Raw genomic sequence first — 21,688 nt, forward strand, 5'->3', positions numbered from 1 at the left:
TCAGTTAGACGTTCCCAACAGACGTAGGGGTCTGCCTGTAAGGATTTGATTTCAGGATTGGGGTCTAGAACTCCACTTGGCATGGCCAATAAGCCTTCCAAATGCAGAATGACAACAGGATGCTCCAGCAGACTGGCAGATGTTGTTTAAAAACATAATAAATTTGATACTCTGTTCCCTGCACTGGCTGTCAGATTCTCGGGTGGAATTGAAAGGTCCAAGTCACCACTACCTATTCACAGCCCAAACTTGCTACCTTCTAGTTCCTATGTGGACAACTGTCTCCGCATTTCTAGTCTACCACATAAACTTTGATTGTTGCAAGTGTTGGAACGTATTAACATCAGGATGAACTAGAGGCAGGGTATTCTTGGTAGCCGGCCCAGCCCGTGGAACTAGTTCCAGTTGGAAATATAGAATGATCTTGGCTGCACTGAGTAGTGAAAAGTTCTTTGTACCCAATTCTTTTCCATTCACAAAACTGTGAAATCTGGGACTCTTAGTATAGCTGTTTTGTACAAGTGTAGGGTAGTGTATTGTCTTTAAACTTTGAATATCCCAGTTGAAGCCATTTAACATACACCCAGATACCACGTCAATGGAATGCAATAAAGAAATGCAATAAAAAACTTGATCGATGCCTTTCAGAAATCTGTAGATTTCTGCTTGTTAACCATGCTCAAAAGCTTGGACATTTAATAGCTGTAGCAATATACGACATTGTCTGTTAGTACTTAAGGGACGCGTGCCAATCTTGATCTGTTTGTATTCTTCTGAAGCTAGGACAGATCGATTCATGAAGCCTGAGCAAACTGGCTCCGAACATAAAGGTTCATAAAAAACCCATTATGCATCCACCCACATGTGCCCCACTATACGACTCCCTCAAAGTAGAAGGAAATAAGAGGAAGGTGCTGGGGTTGAATCATCTGAGGGCTTAACTGAATTTCCAGACCATCCACCTTTTACCCAGGATCATTGTTTCAAGGTGAGGTAGAGTGCTGTATCCCATATACCAGGATGGATACCCTTTCTCGTCATTTACTCCTGTTTGTCCCCTCCCGTCTAAACTGACTCTGTTCCTGCCACACCTATAGCAATTGCTTACCTAGTGCTGTGCTGACATAACAGTCAGAAGCTGCTGATGCAACATTCTGCCCCCCCTGCCCTCCTGCAATCAAGGAGCCAAGAAATTACTACTAGCTGAAATGGCAATTGGATACAACACCCAAGGTAATACTCTCACTCGAGCCAAATGAATACATGTTTCTAGGATACGTGCTGCACCGCATCTTTGTTCACAAAGTGCGGGGCTCCTGGGTGTGCTGGGGGCATGCAATTGATCAGGTGTGTATTTGAATTTCATGCTGGATGAAAGGGATACTCTATCTTACCTACGGAGCAGCTACAGTTTGGGTAGAACAGTCGATGGGTCTCCAGCCTGACCTGGTGGATCTCATTGACAGGGTAAGAAGAGCAGTTCTTTGCCCATTCAATCCTAGGTTCCTCTAGGGAGATTTTCAGTCTAATCACCAACTAGGTTGGCATTGGGGAGACCTGGATTCTATTCCCACTGCTACTGGCCTGGTGTGCAACCTTGGGGATGTCACTTTGCCTCCTTTTCCCTTCCCTCTCTGTCTGTCTTGTTCATTTAGATTGCAAGGTCTTTTGGGCAGGGACCGTCTCTCTGGCTGTCTTTGTACATCATCTAGTGCAATGGGGCCCTGGATCTCAGCGAGACTCCCTGGGTGCCACAGTAATTACGGAGATACCAGCTGAGGCTTGAATTAAGGTTGAATTGGACGTCGCACTTTAAAGCAGGGACCTGGGCCAAATTTTAAACCAGTGACTTACAGGAGGAACTGTTCCACCTGTCGTTGTCATCCAGCGACCACATCCACAAGGGAAAGACAAGGCCTAATATTAGGAATGGAAGCAAAGCCTTTGTGTTGTTTTTTTTACTCTTTCTGAAGAGCAGCCGTGGTTTCTGGGCATCTGCTGCCTTGTGATCGATGGGATCTCGGTTGAAAGGCCTCTTCATGTGCCGACTTCCACAATCTGGTTTGTGTGTGGGACAGTGGTGTTGGGAGCAGCCTAACACAAGTTTCTCTCAATGAGTTGAGTTGCAGGAAGGAATGGACAGCTGCCGGTGGCTTCCAAATGGAAAAAACAGAGCAAATGGTCTCTTTTTAGTCTCATGTTCGTGGAACAGCATGTACACATTTGCAGTTAAAATATTCAGTAAAAGCCTGTATTTTTTTCTGTGTCAGACAGGTGAAATAACAGACTTTACAATGGTATCTGTCAGGGATCAGGTTTGTTTTTTTATAATAGATGCTGGGAGAGTACGAGCCAAGTTCTGCCCACTCCTGACCGGCAAGGAGACTGCCACTGTCAGAAGATCATGCCAGCCTTTCACAGCAGGATCACCCCGCTCCTTTCTTAGGCGCTTTGATTGGCAGTGAAATAGTTAGGTGATGGTGAGTGCACTCCTAGGCTACAGAGTTTAAATGACCTTGAAATGAACTAGGAGTGGCAGCTGATTCTCCGTAGAAGTATTGTTTGAAGACTCGGGGGCTGTCTACACAAGTCTCTGCCCTAAAATTTCCACAGTTGTTACCACAGGTGCAGCTTCACTGGTGATAGCAACCCTGCAGCCTAGCACAGTGGCTAAAACGCCTGCACCTTGGCTAGCGTTAACCACCGTTGCTGCTGCTGGAGGCGCCTCAGTGGTGATAAGCTCTTGAGACAAAGGCCCGTGTAGCCAGCGCTGGGCAGCCATGAGTGTACGCTTCGACAGGCTGAATGTTTTTTTTCTTTGCAGCCTCAAAGACTAGAGGCTAAACTTCTTTTGAAAAAGGCCTGAACTATGTTGTATAAGGGAAGAACATTGGTTCGCCAATCCACCACTGGATTGGTAGTTTAACACCTGATTTAACGTAGCTTTCAATACAGAGCAAAGGATAAGAGGTAATCTATTATGCATCACGCAAAAGTTGTCTAGATGTGCGCTTTAAATCCAGATCTAAGTTTTGCAAATGGCCCCTAATATTCTGAAGCTTTGGGCATGTTTACATTTTGCAGTTGAGGCCCATCACTAGTTCAAATGTAATATTTGAGTCTCTTGTGTAGCTTTAAATCAACATTAGTGCAACAGAAATTTGTGTGGTGTGGGGGGCGGCACGTTTGGGTTTTAATTGTCTAGGAAAGAAAAAATGTATAAGACTGTGAAGAACGCAGTCAAGATATAAGAACATAACAGAAGAACGTCAGAATGGCCATACTGGGTCAGACCAAAGGTCCATCTAGCCCAGTATCCTGTCTGCCGACAGTGGCCAATGCCAGGTGCCCCAGAGGGAGTGAACTTAACAGGTAATGATCAATGATCCTGCCATCCATCCCCACCCTCAGACAAACAGAGGCTAGGGACACCATTCCTTACCCATCCTGGCTAATAGCCATAAATGGACTTAACCTCCATGAATTTATCTAGTTCTCTTTTAAACCCTGTTATAGTCCTAGCCTTCACAACCTCCTCAGGCAAGGAGTTCCACAAGTTGACTGTGAGCTGTGTGAAGAACTTCCTTTTATTTGTTTTAAACCTGCTGCCCATGAATTTCATTTGGTGGCCCCTAGTTCTTATATTATGGGAACAAGTAAATAACTTTTTTCTTTATTCACTTTGTCCACACCACTCATGATTTTATAGACCTCTATCATATCCCCCTTAGTCTCCTCTTTTCCAAGCTGAAAAGTCCCAGCCTCTTTAATCTCTCCTCATATGGGACCCATTCCAAATCCCTAATCATTTTAGTTGCCCTTCTCTGAACCTTTTCTAATGCCAGTATAACTTGTTTGAGATGAGGAGACCACATCTGTATGCAGTATTCAAGACGTGGGCGTACCATGGATTTATATAAGGGCAATAAGACATTCTCCATCTTATTCTCTATCCCTTTTTTAATGATTCCTAACATCCTGTTCGCTTTTTTATGACTGTTGCTGCACACTGCGTGAACATCTTCAGAGAACTATCCAAGATGACTCCAAGATCTCTTTCCTGATTAGTTGTAGCTAAATTAGCCCCCATCATATTGTATGTATGGTTGGGGTTATTTTTTCCAGTGTGCATTACTTTACATTTTTCCACATTAAATTTCATTTGCCATTTTGTTGCCTGATCACTTAGTTTTGTGAGACCTTTTTGAAGTTCTTCACAGTCTGCTTTGGTCTTAACTATCTTGAGCAGTTTAGTATCGTCTGCAATCTTTGCCACCTCACTGTTTACCCCTTTCTCCAGATCATTTATAAATAAGTTGAATAGGATTGGTCTTAGGACTGACCCTTGGGGAACACCATTAGTTACCCCTCTCCATTCAGAAAATTTACCATTTATTCCTACCCTTTGTTCCCTGTCTTTTAACCAGTTCTCAATCTTGAAAGGATCTTCCCTCTTATCCCATGACAACTTAATTTACATAAGAGCCTTTGGTGAGGGACCATGTCAAAGGCTTTCTGGAAATCTAAGTACACTATGTCCACTGGATTCCCCTTGTCCACATGTTTGTTGAGAACGCTAATAGATTAGTAAGACATGATTTCCCTTTACAGAAACCATGTTGACTTTTGCCCAACAATTTATGTTCTTCTGTGTGTCTGACAGTTTTATTCTTTACTGTTGTTTCAGCTAATTTGCCCAGTACTGACGTTAGCTGTATGTTCGTTGCAGAAAGAAGCCCCTCTCACTGCGTGTTAAATTACAAGGATTGTAGATTGTGGACTCTTGTTCTGCTGTGCTTGAGAATTCAGTTGAATTCCTGTCATCAGGACAGCTCCCCATTCTCACTTTGCATATTACTACATGAGGGAGTTGGGATTTTTCCATCAAGGGGAAAGAATCTTCTTCAGGCAAAATTGCAGGGTGCTATTGAACCTTTCTGGCTGGATCAGAGGGTGCTGTTACTGAGGTGGGGCATTTAAGGCATTTTGCAATTGTATCTTCTCTTGCGCTTAGGGATGTGCTTGAATAGGAATTAATACGGTGCTGTTTCAGAACATGTAAACCATGGACGTTCTCATGATGTGCAACTTGCTTCAAGACATCAGTGGTCCTGAATCCTGGTGAGACACAGTCATGGACCCTGTTACTAATAGCAGGTGGTCATGTACAATGCACAGCTAGTTGGCGAGTGGGTGGGGGAAGTGGGATGAATGGGCTACTGCTCTAGATAGGCTCTTATATCCAGCTCATCGCCGCAGTATGAGTGCCTTCCACTAGTGCACAAACTGATGTGACTAACATCATAGAATCATAGAAGTGTAGGACTGGCAGGGACCTCTGTAGGTCATCTAGTCTAGTCCCCTGCACTCAGAGTAGGACTATGTAATAACTAGACCATTTCTGACCAGTGTTTGTCTAACCTGTTCTTAAAAACCTCCAATGACAGAAATCCTCAACCTCCACAGGCAATTTATTCCAGTGCTTAACAACACTGACAGGAAGTTTTTCCTAATGTCCAACCTAAACCACCCTTGCTGCAATTTAAGCCCATTGCTTCTTCTCCTATTCTCAGAGGTTAGTGAGATAATTTTTCATTCTCCTCCTTGTAACAACCTTTTATGTACTTGAAAACTGTTATGTCCCGCCCTTAGGCTTCTCTTCTCCAGACTAAACAAACCCAATTTTTTCAATCTTTCCTCATAGATCATGTTTCCAAGACCTTTAATCATTTTTGTTGCTTTCTTCTGAACTTTCTCCAGTTGTTCACATCTTTCCTGTAATGGGGCGACCAGAACAGGAGACACAATACTCCAGTTGAGGCCTAATCAGCACGGAGTAGAGTGGAAGAATTGCTTCTTGTGTCTTGCTTACAACACTCCTGCTAATACAGCCCAGAATGATGTTCATTCCCCCAACAGTGTTACACTGACACATTTAACTTGTGATCCACTATGCCCCCCCCCAGATCCCTTTCCGCAGTACTCCTTCCTCGGCAGTCATTTCCCATTCTTTGTGTGCAACTGATTGTTCCTTCCTAAGTGGAGTACTTTGCATTTGTCCTTATTGAATTTCATCCTATTTACTTTTTTAATGTTTCAGATCATTTCTCCAGTTTGTCCAGATCATTTTGAATTTTAATCCTATCCTCCAAACACTTGCAACCTCTCCCAGCTTGGTATTGTCCGCAAATTTAATAAGCGTACTCTCTATGCCATTATCTAAATCATGAATGAAGATATTGAACAGAATCAGACTCAGGACGAATCCCTTAGGGACCCCACTTGATCTGCCCTTCCAGCTTGATTGTGAACCTCTGATAACTAAGGGCTAAGATATTGTCACGGATATTTTTAATAAAAGTCATGGACAGGTCATGGGCAATAAAGAAAAATTCACGGAAGCCCGTGACCTGTCCCTGACTTCTTCTAAAAATATCTATCACAAAATGGGGAGCCCATAGGCAGCTGTGGGGGACTGGTTGGGAGCTCTGGGGACCTCCACCACTCAGGGGGGCTTGGAACTCCAGGGTTCCTCTACCCCATGGCTCTGAGCTGTGGGGTCCCCGTGCCTGTGGCAGGCTGGAGCTTCAAGGAGCTCCAGGGTCCCCCTGCTGCCTGCAGGACCCTATTGCTTTCTTTTTGCATGGGTACCCTGCAGCTCCTGGCTGCCCCAGATGGTGGCAGAACCCTGCAGCTCCCTGCGCCAGCAGGCTGAAGTCACGGAGGTCTTCGGAAGTCATGACTTCCCCTACCTCTGTGATAAAATCGTAGCTTTACTGATAACTATTGACTTCAAAGCACTTCACGGAACCAGGTCCTAAAAGTCCCAAAGACCTATCCCAGCATGTACCAGTCTCCATTGTTTGAGAATGGCCTCTTAAGGGGGAGGGAGGAGTTCCTGGGACAAGATGTTCCTATAATGGAAATGTATATAAAGCCTGTGTGCATGCGTATTTTGATCTGGGAATCTTTTCGATGAAGTGTCTTCCTGTCAGAAAATGCCACTATGAGCAAGGAAGACCCCACCCCAGAATAGCCTCATGGCTAGAGCACGCTCCTGGGATGTGAAACCCCCAGGTTCAAGTCCTGCCTGCTTTGGAGCAGTCACTTGAACCTGGATCTCCCACATGGCGGGTGAGTGCCCTAGCCCATGAGGCTATTTCTTATTGGGGGCTCAGCTGGAGGGAGGGGGCGCCCCAGTTTTTGTGAAATTCTGAAAGATCTCCTTTTTGTTCTGCATCAGAATAAAAACAATTTCTGAAACCTCCATGTTTCACCAAATGGAAATTATTTTCCAGCTTGCGCTACTCATGGCCCTGCACGTGTCACTCGTCTTGGATTGCAAGCTCTTTGGGGCAAAGATCGTGTATTTTGTGTGTGTGTTGAATGGCATCTAATGCTATGGGGCCTTGATCCTAGTCTGGGGCCTCTTGGTGCCAAATGTATGGGAGTGTCTGCCCGCAGCATACTAGGTGTGCTCTAAACCTTTCAGAAGGGCCAGTCTCTTCTTAAGGAAGGTCTTGTTTAAGGGCAGGCAGACGAGCGGCGAGACGTTTAGAGGAAGGAGAACAGGCAGCTTGTCCCCAAAACAACAACAGCAGGAGGTGGTCTGTAAGAAAGGGTTAAATTTGGCCAAAGGAGGCGACCTTGTAGATGAGCTTGGAGGCCAGGCTTGGAGGCCACATGGTAGAAAGCACAGCAGTGATTGAGAGAGATGGTGACAAATGGGCAAGAAATAACCCTTGTGTCCAATCTGAAATGGTCTTGACTCTGTGCCCTATCCCTGGGGACATATTAAAAACCTCTGGCAATCTGGTGTGGGTAGACCATTATTTTTGTTGAAGTGGCAGCTTCTGCTAGTTCCTGTGTCGTCTGGCTGGATTATGGTGCTAAGCAGCTGCTGGGACCTGTACAGAGAGCTTTAATCCTAGGATTGAGATGCCAGGTGTGTGAAAGAAGAGGGAGATGCAATGCTGAAGTGGACTATACTAATATGCTGTCTGTTCACTGTCTGTCTAAAGTCTGGCGGGCTTGAAACCCTGGTTGTCTGGCATGGTGTGTAGTCCATGGACGGGGCTAATTTTCCCCAACCTAGGATTAGCCTGACTTTAATTAAAAAAAATATCATCATCCCGTTCTCTCCGTGCCATCTTTATCTCCGTGCAAGCATGTGGACAAAGGGGATCCAGTGGATATAGTGTACTTACATTTTCAGACTGCCTTTGACGAGGTCGCTCACCAAAGGCTCTTAAGTAAAGTAAGCTGTCATGGGATAAGAGGGAAGGTCCTCTCATGGATTGATAACTGGCTAAAAGATAGGAAACAAAGGGTAGGAATAAATGGTCAGTTTTCACAATGGAGAGGTAAATAGTGTTGTCCCCTAGGGGTCTGTACTGAAACCAGTGCTGTTCAACGTATTCATAAATGATCTGGAAAAAGGGGTAAACAGTGAGGTGGCAAATTTGCAGATGATACAAAGCTGCTCATGATAATTAAGTCCCAAGCAGACTGCAAAGAGCTACAAACGGATCTCACAAAACTGGGTGACTGGGCAACGAAATGGCAGGCGATAGTCAATAATGCAGAGTAATGCACATTGGAAAACGTAATCCCAACTATACATATAAAATGATGGGGGCTAAATTAGCTGTTCCCACTCAAGAAAGATCTTGTAGTCATTGTGGATAGTTCTCTGAAATCATCCACTCAATGTGCAGCAGCAGTCGAAGTGAACAGAGTGCTGGGAATCATTAAGAAAGGGATAGATAATAAGAGAAAATATCATATCACCTCTATATAAATCCATGGTACGCCCACATCTTGAATACTGCGTGCAGACGTGGTCGCCTCATCTCAAAAAAGATATATTGGAATTGGAAAAGGTTCAGGAAAGGGCAACAAAAATTATTAGGGGTAGGGAACGGCTTCCATATGAGAGATTAATAAAATTGGGACTTTTCAGCTTGGAAAAGAGATGACTAAGAGGGGATATGATAGAGGTCTATAAAATCATGACTGATGTGGAGAATGTGAACAAAGGAACTGTTTACTCCTTCTCATAACATAAGAACTAGGGATCACACAATGAAATGAATAGGCATCAGGTTCAAAACAAAAGGAAATATTTTTTTACACAAGCGCACAGTCAACCTTTGGAGCTCCTTGCCAGACAATGTTGTGAACACCAAGACTATAACAGGGTTCAAAATAGAACCAGATAAGTTCATGGAGGAAGGTCTGTCAGTCGCTATTAGTGAGGATGGACAGAGATGATGCCCTATCTTCTGTTTGCCAGAAGCTGGAAATGGGTGACGGGATGGGTTGCTTGATTCTGTTCATTCCCTCTGGGGCACCTGGCATTGGCCACGGTCGGAAGACAGGGTACTGGGCTAGATGGACCTGTGGTCTGACCCAGTATGACCGTTATGTTCTTAGAATTGGAGACAGCAGGATTCTGGTGGAGGTTCCAAACACTGGGCCCTCGACTGGAAATAGCCAGAACTGAACACGTGGAATGCAGGGTGAAAGGAAGCACGGCAGTTATGGGGTGAGGACCTCTCTAGATGTAACCCATGCCTGCTTGGTCTGGCACTCTGTCCCCTCTGGTGGCACCTCGATCATCTAGAGCACAGGTCCCCAAACTGTGTGACATGCCTCCCTTAGGGGAGCACAGAGGAACATTCAGGGGTGTGTGTGTGTGCGTGTGTGTGTGTGGTGGGGCCTGGGCCAGCCCCAATGCGGGGTGGGGAGGGAGCACCACCCAGCCTTGCTCCTCTCTCAGCTCAGCCCTGGACCGGCCCCCAGCCTCAGCCCTGACTGCAGCCGAGGCCTGGCTCTGCACTTGGCCTCAGTCCTGCCCCCCAGCTACCCCCTTACCCTGTCAACATCCCCCCACCCTGCCCCAGGGGCTGCGGTGCTGCTCCTGGTACGGGCTTGGGGTGTGTGTGTGTGTGTGTGTGTGTGGACAGAGGTAAAGGGGGGCATGACCCTGAAAAGTTTGGGGGACCATTGATCTAGAGATTGTTTGTTTGCTACACCCTCAGCTATGAGCCATGTGGCTTTTAGCTCATGCAGCAGACGCTCATACACTAAGCTAAGGTCCCAGGTTCGATCCTGCCTACCAATGACTGGGATCTGTTGGCCTTACATAAAGATTTCCTGTCCACGTAGAAAATATACGAACATGGGTGAGGGGTATTGGTACGGGGTCTGGGAAGGGAATGGAGAGCCCCACAAGTCCTACCACCAAACAGTAGTTGTGTTCAGTATGCCAGATTTCCAAGCATCAGTGTCATTTGTGCAGACAATAAATCTTAGGTTTCCTTTTGCTAATGGTGATTTTTAATAGTAAAATCCATTGGATCACTAAGGATATTGGCTACAGATCTCCGCTGAGACGAAAGCAAGCGTCTAAATATAAACAGTAGCTTTGTGACATACGTGGCATAGAATCAGTGTCGTTAGTTACAGAATGTTTTCTCAAGGAATGCACTGGAACGCTGCAGAACATCGTGCACCGGTGGAGCGGGCTAGGAGGGACAGGGAAAACGAGCCCTTTACGTGTGTCATGGTAGTGGCACTTGAGTATAGGCAACTCTTTGGGCGCTTAATGCATGAACTCTTTTGGGGGAGAGAATGCGTCTGTGTCATGGGAAGGGCCCTCGGCCAGCTGCAGGCCCCATCAGCACAATTCTGTTGGAGCGAATTGGGAGGGACATGCAATGCGCTCCTGAGAACGCTGCCTCTCCGACTCACCAGTGTAGGAAGCAAGAGACGGCTTGAAACCCGACCTTGGCTTGCTTTCCAGACACCGCTAAATACTTAGGGCCAGATCCTCAGCTGTGGTAAATCAGCGTAGTTTCATTGTCAGTCGAGTGATTTAGACTTGTACCAGCTGAGGATCTGGACCTTAATATTTAAAAGCACAGAGATTTAATTGTCCGGGCTTGTGAGTAGTGCAAAAAGTAAACATCATTCAGTGTTGTGCCAGCACAACAAGTAGACGTTTTTCAAATATAAACTTTAATTGAGTTGGACAATTTGCCCAAATCCTGGTAAAGCTGGGAATACAGCCCAGGAGTTCTGACGACCATTCTCCAGTTCTAACTATGAACCATGTTCTGCTTCCATCGTTTCCATCCATTTTAAAGGATCTGAGAGTTCACAGCTTCCCTCTCTTCTCTCTTTTCAGGGCACTCCCAAGACCTGATGGATTTCTGATAGCGTGCTCCTGAAGAGCTGGGAAGAGCATGGTTAAACACCAACCACTCCAGTACTACGAGCCGCAGTTATGTTTGTCATGCCTGACCGGGATCTATGGCTGCCGTTGGAAACGGTACCAGCGGTCACATGATGACACCACAAAGGTTGGTAACCAGGTGTCTCCTCCCATATGCATCCCGTGTTCATGTTAATTTTTTGAACGTATAGCCAGGTATGGGGAACCTGAAGGCTGGCCTTGAATGTGAAATTAGGCTTCAGTTTTAAAACATGCTCTCAATAGCTCTGGTTCTATGCAGCCTGGCTGCTTTATATGTTACTGAAGTGAGGGATAGAAATTACTGGCCCCAGGGTCCTGGGGATTTCTCTGAGGTAAAGGTGGCATGTGTTTTTAACTCAAACCATGAGTGTTCCTGACCCTTTGTTGCTGTGGCAGAAGAGGATGCGTGTATCCCTGTTCTTGGCCTTCAGGCTTGTGAATTACACGGCCCTTGTCAGCTTGTGTCACAACCTCTCATTTTAATATCTCTGGTCTGCCCTTTGCATGTATGAGGAGGCTTCAGTTCTCCCTCCTTTGTTTAATTTGGTCTGTTTAAGAGCCTGTGGCTTCCTGGCTGGCAGATGTTACCTCCCTGGTGAAGCAATTCTGATGGCATAGCCCAGGGGTCCCCAACGTGGTGCCCGCAGGTGCAATGGCGCCTGCCGGGGCAGTTGTGTGCGCCCGCAGGACACTGCACGGCCGCCAGAGAACCGCCCGCTGAGAAGCGTTGCCGTTTCTTGGAGGCATTTTGGTGGCGGGGGTGTCTGTGCTAATGTGCTATTCCTACAGAAAGGTTGGGGACCACTGGCATAGCCACTGCTGGGGCTGAGGCAGCTAATCGAGCTGCAGTACTGCAACCTGGTTCCTCTTCGAAGCAGTGTGGCACAGTGGGCAGAGCACCGCAGTGGGACTTGAGGGGACCTGGGCTCTGTTCCCAACTCTACCTCTGGCCTGCTGGGTGACCTTGGAACAGTCACTTCATCTCTTACTCCTGAGGGCATTCTGCACCAAAACATTAAAAATTCCGTGCCCAATATTTTAAAATTCTGCATAATTCTGCAAGTTTTATTTGTCAGTAAATAAATGCAGAGGCTCCAGCATGGCAGTGGGGAGGATAGGCCATTGGCGGTACGAAGGTGGGAGATCACCCTGCAGGCTCCCCACCCCCGGGACACGGACTCAGTGGTAAGGCTGCACCCGACCCCGAAGCAGCACAAGGCCTGGGCCTGGGCCTGCCCCAGAAACACGCTAGGGCACTGCCCTCTGCGCCAGGTGCACCAGGTGTGGGGCAGGCAGGATCCAAGAGTGGAGGGTCTCAGTGAGGGGGGATCCAGATGTGGGGTGAGAGGGTTCTGTGTGGGACAATCTGGGTGCAGGCAGCTCAGTGGCGGGGCGGGGTCCTAGGTGTGCGGGGGATCTGGATGCACAGAGGCTAGTTGCGGGGGTTCTAGCAGCAGTGGATCTCTGCAGGGGCTTCTAGGTGAAAGTAGTTGGGGCTCAGCAGGGGGGTCTGGGTGCAGCTAGTTGGGGGTCAGTGGCATGGGGGTCTGGATGTGGGGGCTCAGGGTGGTCCAGGGGTGGGGGTTTGAGTGCAAGGAGCTCAATGGTGGGGGGTAATCTGAGTGCAGGGGTGGGGTTCTGGAGGCAGGGGATCAGGGTGCAGAGGGGTTCCAGATGGAGGGGTTGAGGTTCAGTGGAGTGGGGTTGGGGTATGGAGGGCTAGGGGGTTCTAGGTGTATGGGATGAGTTAGTGGCAGTGTTTGGATATGGGAGGTACAGTTGCATGGGGGTTGGCTGGATGGGGAGCAGCTCCCTGTACAGTAACTCCTCCCACCACAACTGAAGGGCAAGGGGGGCAGGAAGCAGGGGAGGATGCTGAGCTTCCTGCAGCTGGGGGAGGTTTCTAGGTGTGGGACTCGCAGCTGAACCTGGCTCAGGGTAGGAGCCACTGGCTGGGGTGTCCCCAGCCCTGCGGTGACTTACCTATCCGCTGGCTGCTCCGGGTGCCTGAAAGATGTACCTGCACAGCTAGGGAGTGGTGCATGACTGCTCTTGCAGCTTCCCTTTGCTTCCCTGTCAGTCATTTTTCTGCAGAGAAGCAAAGAAATCTGTGGGGGGCATAAATTCTGCACATGCGCAGTGGTGCAAAATTCCCCCATTACCTCCTTTGTGCAATGCGGGATGATAATACCAATCTCCTTCCTTAAGTTCTTTGAGATCTATTGATAAGAGCGAAATAGTCATAATATTTTATTTATTATTCGCATCATCAGTTTTGGGTACTTCAAACCTCTAGTGCATTTTTGCTTCCTATACCACAGGCAGTGCTGAGTTTCTGCAGTTAGGTTGCAGAAGGTGTGTTGAGTGGTTTCATTGTACTTGGAGGAAAGCAGAACAGTGAGTACTAGCTGGGACTGAACAGGCTATGGAAACCAGACTATTTCCTTGTTACAGAAGGTATTTCCATCCCTACCAGGGCAGCGTTTAGGTATTTTGGCAGAGGTATATGGGGAAGCTTATACTGCTGCTAATGCTTCTCTCATTTCAACATTATACAGTTTCTAGTGCATACTGCTTTAAAAACAAATCTACACTGGGGTTAAGAAAAGGTTTGAACAAACTGATATGCAGAACTCCTCCCCTCTAGAAGATCTTGTTTGTTTCTCAATGCTCAAGAGTTTTGCTGTAGCAACTGTTAAAAACATTTAAAACATGACCAGAAAACTGGGTCAGAATGTTGAGAAATACAGTGGTAAGTAGAATTACTTCACTGCACTAAAAGACATTTGCCAAGATGCTGAATTGTGTCCAGTGGCGCAGTAGAGTTAGGTTAGCTGTTCACACCCTTTAAGAAGGGTTTTAAAAATAGACATCTACTAGCTAGAATATGAAATTTACTAGCTAAAGATTGGTTGTAAGGGTACTATTCAAGAGTGAGGCCCAGGGGGTATGTGCAGCCTTAATTTTCAAGTGAAACATGCCTCGTCTTGCACTAATCTTGGTTTTGTTGCCATAAATTGTCATCCACAAGATTGAATCATGAATCTACAGTTCTGCTAAAGAAATTAATACATTGTGTAAAGCTCTTTGCACTGGACTTTTTATGTCCTTCCATGTGGGCATCAGCTCTCTGAGAGGTAAGAGAGGAGTTGGCAACCTTAACTGCATTGTATGGTTCAGCTAATTTTGCTCTGCTTGTCCGTACAGAGCTTCAGAGCTTGAAGTAGCAAGCAAGAAGGGAAAGAGTAAGTGAGTTAAACAAAGTTAGGTAGGGCCAGACTAAATTGAGATTCTAAGAGGCCTTATTTGTAGTCTTCCTGAAAACCCTGTACTATTGTAGAAGAAAACAAATATACAGATGTTAATACCTAGAATGAAACATTGTCACATCACTTAAAAATAAATAAAAAGTAGAGGCCGTGTACCTCCCTGGTTTTGATTCGGTTCTTGAGTATTTTTTCATAGGCTTTGTTCTTGCATCCTCTGTCTGTCCACTCTTCCTCAACTTTCATTCCTCTTCCTGCCATAGTGCATCCGTGTGGCGCAGAGAACGGCTGTAGCTGCCAGTGAGTGCACATAAGCAGAGCTGGATTGGAGTCTTTTGATTTTCAGCTCCAAAAAGAGATGTCTCCATCACGTTAGCAAAAAGAAACCTCCTGCAGGTTGTGGTAGTGAAAGTAGTGGGTACCTTTATCTGCTTGGTGGACCTTTCACCAGAGGGTGACGGGACATAGGCATCCCGTACGTCACACCATGCCAAGTTGCTGTCAGATAGCGCTCAAGTGTCAGGAATACAGAAATAATTTGGAAGCAGTAGATCTGCTGCCTGAAGCTTTTAGAATGTTTTTCTTCCATGCTAGTACCTTACTCTGCAAGGAGCTCCTCTATCTTTAATTGCACCACCTGAGGAGTAAGATGTTACTGATGCTGAGTAGGGATAGGAGAATCTGTCCCTGAATATTTAAACATACTACGTAATCAGTGAATTTGCTCTAAATCTATTTAGTCACTGAAATTTTGTGCAGGTGGGTAGATGTGAACCAAATCTCAAATGGTGGCTATTGCTTTGCCATTTGCTACTAAGGTGGTGGTGATCCAGAGCTAAGCAGTAGTCCTAGCATGGTGAACTCTTTAAGGAAGCTATTAATTATTGCTTTGATGTTCTGGGTGCCCAGACTTCTTGACTCCATGGGCATTTTTGGCAACTAGCCAGGATTCCAAAACCTTGCACTTAATTAAGGATCGCAATGTAGATATGTTAATCATCTCAAAACGATGTGCATCCAACCGTGGCATTTGTCTGTGCAGGTTTCCTCATGGCCTTATGAGTAAAAATTGTTCGCTACGGCTTGCCCTCTATGGAAAATCTGTAGTTGGTGTGGTTCTTTGGTCTTTGCCCTGTAGTTGCAAGGAGACAGCAGCTGCTGCCTGCTGCTACACCCTCAGCTACCTTTAGGACTTTCCCCTGTTTTCATTATAAATTATTGTGTGGTGGTTGGCATATTGCTAAGCCCTGCCCACGCTCACAGAGAGCAGTGTTCGACAATCGGAATCCGACTACCCACTGCGTCCACCTTCGGCTGTGGTTAAACGGTCGCCATATCGATATGGAGCGTGAACTTATTAGTCACCGTAGCAAGGTGCGCTTGACCCTTTGTTGTACTCTAAAACCACCATGGATTGTTGCATGGGATGCTGAATTCTACTTACCCTGGGCAGACAAGCAGAAAAACAGCTTTCAAAAGCAGTTGTGGGAGGGAGCGCCATTGTTAAATGCAGCCTGCTTGGCTGGGGTGGATACAGAAACTTGGAGATCTCCAGTGAAATCCACGTAGATCAAGTTCCTAGTGAAGAGCCAAGGTTTTAAAGTCACTTCTCCTCTCCCCACTCGCAACTTATAAAAATGCAGCTCAGACTTCCTGCTGTGTGGAAGATTTAAATGAAAATGAGAATTTTAATTGTAAGCTTGAGTTTTACATTTTTGTTAGAGCGCCGTGTAACTGTAATTGTCTCTTATCCTTCTATAACCTTTTGAAGGACAAAAGGCCACACGCTTCTTGCACATTTGATTTCCTTTTTGTATTAATTTTGACGGATGAGTAGCCGCTGTGAGGCTTGCAGCTCCTTTTCCATTAAGTGCGGTTTTCCTAACCTACTGGTGAGATTGCCTTTCATGCTTTTAAAATATTAATTGGAGTCTTCATAAAAAGGAAACAATTTTGCTTGTGTTCTCGCATTATTCCTGCAAGTGTCCTAGTTGGCATAAAACAAATGATTTAGTGACCGCTCTGTCAGAAGGTACTCGAATAAGGACGTTCTGATTAGATCATTGCTTCATCTTAATGAGACATCCTGCGCCAGCATACGATTTGCAGCCCTAGAGGTGTGAGGGACCAGTACAAACTGGGTTTGGCATATAGTTGCCATTTGTGCTTTGAAAGATCTAATGCAGAAACAGAAAAGGAGTACTTGTGGCACAAGTCCTCCTTTTCTTTTTGCGAATACAGACTAACACGGCTGCTACTCTGAAACCTGTCACAATGCAGAAATAGCAATTTCCGTAGGTGGTCACCAGACAAAACTCTCCAGCTGATGGATTCCTAGCAATGAAACGCCTAGGGAGCAGCCTTTCTAATGGCAGTGTATACATGTGGTGGTCTCCATGTGTAACTCACAGGCTTTTACCTTAACTGTCCTGATGCTGGGTATTACAGTATTACAGCAGCATTCGCTGGCAGTGCTGTAATTCAGATTCTGCTGCAGCTTCAGTCTTTTAAAATCCATTGGGGCTGAAATGTGGGATTGGGGGCTTGATTCTCTTTTCACACAGGTGTAAGGCAGGCATCTCACTCTGCTGTACATTAGAAATCAGTACTCTTCTGCTGTTGTACGAGGGCAATGTGCATGTATAAGAAGAGAAACGTGTTCAGAGTCTGTTCTGTTCACACGAATGTGGTTATGCTGCTCCTGTAAGCGTAGCATCTGAGTGCTTCAAATCTCACCCGTGGGAGAGGAATTTTTGTTTGGAGAAGTCCACAAAATCCAAATGTAATCAGTAATTTCTTGTCAATCCATTGTGCAAAACTAAACCAGCTGTTTTATAGGTTGGTTGCATCTCAGTAATTTTACAATATTGAATGGGTTTTGGTGACCAGCTTCTTGGGTTGTGGGGGAGGCAAATCCTCTAAATTGCCACTCAAACACCAACTGAAACTTTTGAGGTTTGAAAACTTGAGGTAAAACCAGGGGTGTAGCTATGGGTGGGCCGTGGCTCACCCACATAGCATCTAGGGCTACCTCCCAGCCCGGCTCTCCTCCAGCCCCAGCGCTAGCCCCACCCAGACCTGGAGGATGCAACTTGGATTGTTTGGTAAACTGGGCACAAATTTTAATGTGGCTAAATGTTAAATGTGTACATATACGAACAAAGAATATAGGTCTTGCTTAAAGGATGGGGAACTCCATCCTGGGAGGTAGTGACTCTGAAAAAGATTTGGGGGTCATGGTGGGTAAGTAACTAAAGATGAACTTCCACCATGGTGCTGTGGCTAATGTGACCTGGGATGCATACACGGGAATCTTGAGTAGGAGTAGAGAGGTTTATTTTCCATCTATTTGGAAGTAGCGTGACTGCTGCTAAAATACTATGTCCATTCTGATGTCTGCAATTCAAGGATGTTGATAAATGGGAGAGGGTTCAGAGAAAAGCAACAAAAATGATTAAAGGATTAGAAAACACACCTTATAGTGATAGACTCAAGGACCTCGATCTATTTAGCTTAGCAGAGAGAAGGTTGGGGTGACTTGATTAGTCTGAGTATCTATGTGGGGAACAAATATTTTATAATCTGTTCTTCAATCTAGTGGAGAAAGGTATAACGTGTTTCAACGTCCAGCCATTGGATCTAGAGAAATTCAGCCTGTAAATAAGGCATACATTTTTAACTGTGAGTCATTACTCATTGGTAAGGCTAAGATTTTGTCATGGTTACTTTTAGTAAAAATCATGGAGAGGTCATGGGCAATTGTTGTAGTAGCCAGGCAAGGTACTAACAAACTTCAACAGGACTTTATTTTTTAAAGTGGAAACCTCTTTTCCAAGCTGCTGCTGCACCCTCAGTAGCTCTCCCTCAGCCTCTTCAACTCCTCTCCCCTTCTTCCTGTTTCCTGTCCTTTCAGACTCCCAACAGCCAGTGCTCCCAATTCTGATAATTACAAGCAACATCTAAACACCACAGCAATACACAAAAATTCACAGCAGCCTGTGATCTGTCTGTGACTTCGCTAAAAATAACCAGGGGCAAGGCAAGGTGGTGGGGGTGGGGAGAAAGAAGGGTAGAATGACAGCTGGAGCCCTCTGGAGGGGACTGATAGGCCAAGTTCTCTGCTATGGGGGGGCGAGGGAAGGGCACAGCCCTGGCTCCAGTGTCCACAGCCTCAGCGGGGGCACGCAGCCACTTGGGCGGGGGACGTACAGCTCCTGCTCCGGAGCTGGCTACAGCTGCTGGGCAGGGCCACGCAGTCCTGGCTCCAACCCCAGACACAGAGGCGGACATGGCCCTGGGAAGCTGTGAGGGGGGTGCTTGGCTCCCGCTGCAGCCCTCGCTGCAAGCTGCAGGGTAGGGGCACATGGCCCCAGATGCAGTCCCCGCCATGGGGCAGTGGTACGTGGCCCTGGCTGTGGTGTGGGGGCACACAGTCATGGCTCCAGCCCCAGCTGCGGGGCAGGGGTGTGCACAGTCCCTCCTCCAGCCCCAGCTTCAGCCGCTGACAACTGAAGCCAAAGAAGTTACAGAGGTCTGGTAAAGTCACGGAATCCGTGCCTGCCGTGACCTCCATAACTAATTGTAGCCTTACTCATTTATTCAGTTTACCAAGGATCATGGTGGATTCTCCATTACTGGCAATTTTTAAATCAAGATTGAATGTTTTTCTAAAAGATCTGCTCTAGAAATTATTTTGGAGAAGTTCTATGGCCTGTGTTATACAGGAAATCAGACTAGATGATTACAATGGTCCATTCTGGCCTTGGAATCAATGAAAATCCACAAAGATCGGGAAATTGGAGCTTAAAAGAATGAAATTGTGTAGAACTGTATCTCACTGGGATTGGATTTCCCTTCTGGCTTTAGATTGGAGACTGACTCCTTTTTTTTTATTTTATGACCATAAGTTTTAGGCTGGAGATAGGAATGATGTGAACTTTTGTCGTTTAAAAATTTTAATTGCTGTGAGTCCAATTTAATAATAGCCGAATTTGCTTCTGTGCTCCAGCACGGGATACGTTCTTTAGTTTAGCTGTCATAACACTGAGACATTAATTACAGATATGTAAATCTGTGTCTGCCCGTACATAGTTCCCCCTGCTTACAAACTGTTTTTGTCCCGATGCCTCTAGTACATGTTGTGGTTTAAATCCCTTGCATACAGTTTACTTGGTGAATCAGCCTTGCTCTGTGCTGTGAATCCTGGACCTTGTCAGGAATAACGGAGAGCCTAATGATCTTGTGGCTGCAAAGTACTTAACTGATCAGCTGTTTTACATGTTCTAATTGAACATCTCTCTCTATGGCCGATAGCAGGAACAAATCACTGGCCCATCTAATTCAAACACACAGACCTCTCCCACTTGAATTACAGTACAATCTCCATTCGATGTACCAGCAGTGTTTTGGCTCGTTCACTGTGGCCATTCAGTAGAGCTGGGATTATCAACACCTCCACAGCATGGACCAGAGACTGTTTTACCACCTTCACACCCGTTAGTCATCAGAGAAACTACTTCTCCTGTTTGTCACTGATCACATTCATATGGCAACTACCATCACTGCTTGCATGCAGAAGCAGTGTCTGGTAACTATTGTCTAGCATGCAGTAAGTGGTGGTATCCTTTTTGGATAAAAGTTGATATTTTTCTTGCCCCTCTGAGTATTGTGTTCTTCGGTTTCCCTCTGCTTCTCCACCAGATAGTGACAGCCTCTTTTCCCCAAGCACGCTTTCTTGCTCCTGGTCCTTTTGCCTGGCTGCCTCATTCTCCTCTTCCTGGGACTTTTCTCTCTGGTATCTGCCAGCTCCAGGTCTAGTGAGCCATTGCTGTTGACCAGTTTCTTCTTTATATAGCAACAACCTTTACAAGAAGTAGCTAAGGGCTCCTTTGACCTCATTTCAAGTTGCTTTTACAGACCATTAGGTAGTTTGCAACAAAGAAGCAGTTGGGTATAAGGAGAGCCAGCACCATGTAACCAGCCAGCTCTATCCAGGGACCATGGTGTTGCTGCACTAGGATGGGTCATGCAGGTTAAGGAAGTCTGACATTCCATCCTAAAGAGGGCAGTCGGGACCTGTCTGCTAGCCAGGCCATTACAGAGAGATTGCTTTAAAAGTCCTCTAGCCAGGACCATGGTGCTCCTGCCTCAGAAGTGGCCCCTTTTAATGTTTTTTGGTACCTTTACATGGAGACATTGAAACTCACTATGAAGCTTTGCTGATCCAACCTGATACAACCCTTAGTAAGGTATGGAAGACAGTCCAGATCTACTCATGAACCGGATGAGTTTGCATCAGCTGAAGTGACTCCAAGTGCTGGGTGGGGAGAAGCCAATGAACTGCTTAATCTTAGTGCCATGTGCCAGAGCCCGTTCCAGAAGACCTGGGGAAAAAGTCCAACCTCTTCCCCAGCTCTCCCCTAACACCAGACTGTTTTCTATGAGTGCAGTGTAACTGCATCAGTGCCACCGAACTTGAGGGCTAAACCCAATTCTGAACATCTTTATTTGGGGGCTGGGATTGACGATGGTTTTTAGTGGCACTTTTTATGTTGGTTGGGGTGAACGCAATAGCTTCACTCCCGGCATGCTGTTCTCCGGGGGCCTTTGGAGGAGTTACAAACAAGTCTCAGAGTACCATTTGCGAGGGAGGCCTCCTCACAGTTGGGCAAAGTGAGGCACAGAAGCCAAGCTGCTGTAAGGTGAATCAGTGGCAGCATGGGGAACGGAGCCCAAGGGCCTTGACACAGGGTCCTGTGCTCTAACCGCTAGGTAGCACGGCCTCTCCTCAGAATAGGATGTTGGCATTGAGAGAGCGGCTCAAGAGAGAGCATAGGTTCTGCCTCTTCAGGGTTCAGAGGAGGTGCCCCAAGAACTTCACTCAGCCAGTCAGGGACAGAAGAGTGGACCCAACGTCTTAGACAGCAAAATGCCATTCTCCAAACAGCACTTCCAACAGACATAATAATCCCTTCTTTATCTGGAGCCCTTTGATAACAATTCCACTGGATCCCTGTCAACACCGGGCACCTCTGCCAAGCAAAGCCTACATCTGGGTTAACTCCTGTGACAAGTGCTTCTTTACGCCGTCGAGGATTTCCCGACAGCGCTGTGCCTCCCTGCTTCTACCACTGCTGATTGTCATGCAAAGAGTCTAAGGTAT

At 46.3% G+C, this 21,688-nt stretch overlaps 1 protein-coding gene across 3 annotated transcripts in view; it reads left to right on the plus strand.

The window, feature by feature from the left end:
* The window catches only part of GDPD5 (glycerophosphodiester phosphodiesterase domain containing 5), a 335,216-nt gene that overhangs the window by 109,920 nt on the left and 203,608 nt on the right, over nucleotides 1-21,688 (plus strand). For all 3 annotated transcript variants that reach the window (XM_048839760.2, XM_048839771.2, XM_048839763.2), the window contains exon 3: nucleotides 11,192-11,366. In XM_048839760.2, coding sequence (XP_048695717.1) covers nucleotides 11,250-11,366 — 117 coding nt within the window. In that variant the 5' untranslated portion in view covers nucleotides 11,192-11,249. The remainder of the gene's footprint in view (nucleotides 1-11,191; nucleotides 11,367-21,688) is intronic.

Source organism: Caretta caretta, chromosome 1 (assembly GCF_965140235.1).
Source record: "Caretta caretta isolate rCarCar2 chromosome 1, rCarCar1.hap1, whole genome shotgun sequence".
Classification (NCBI taxonomy): Eukaryota; Metazoa; Chordata; order Testudines; family Cheloniidae; genus Caretta; species Caretta caretta.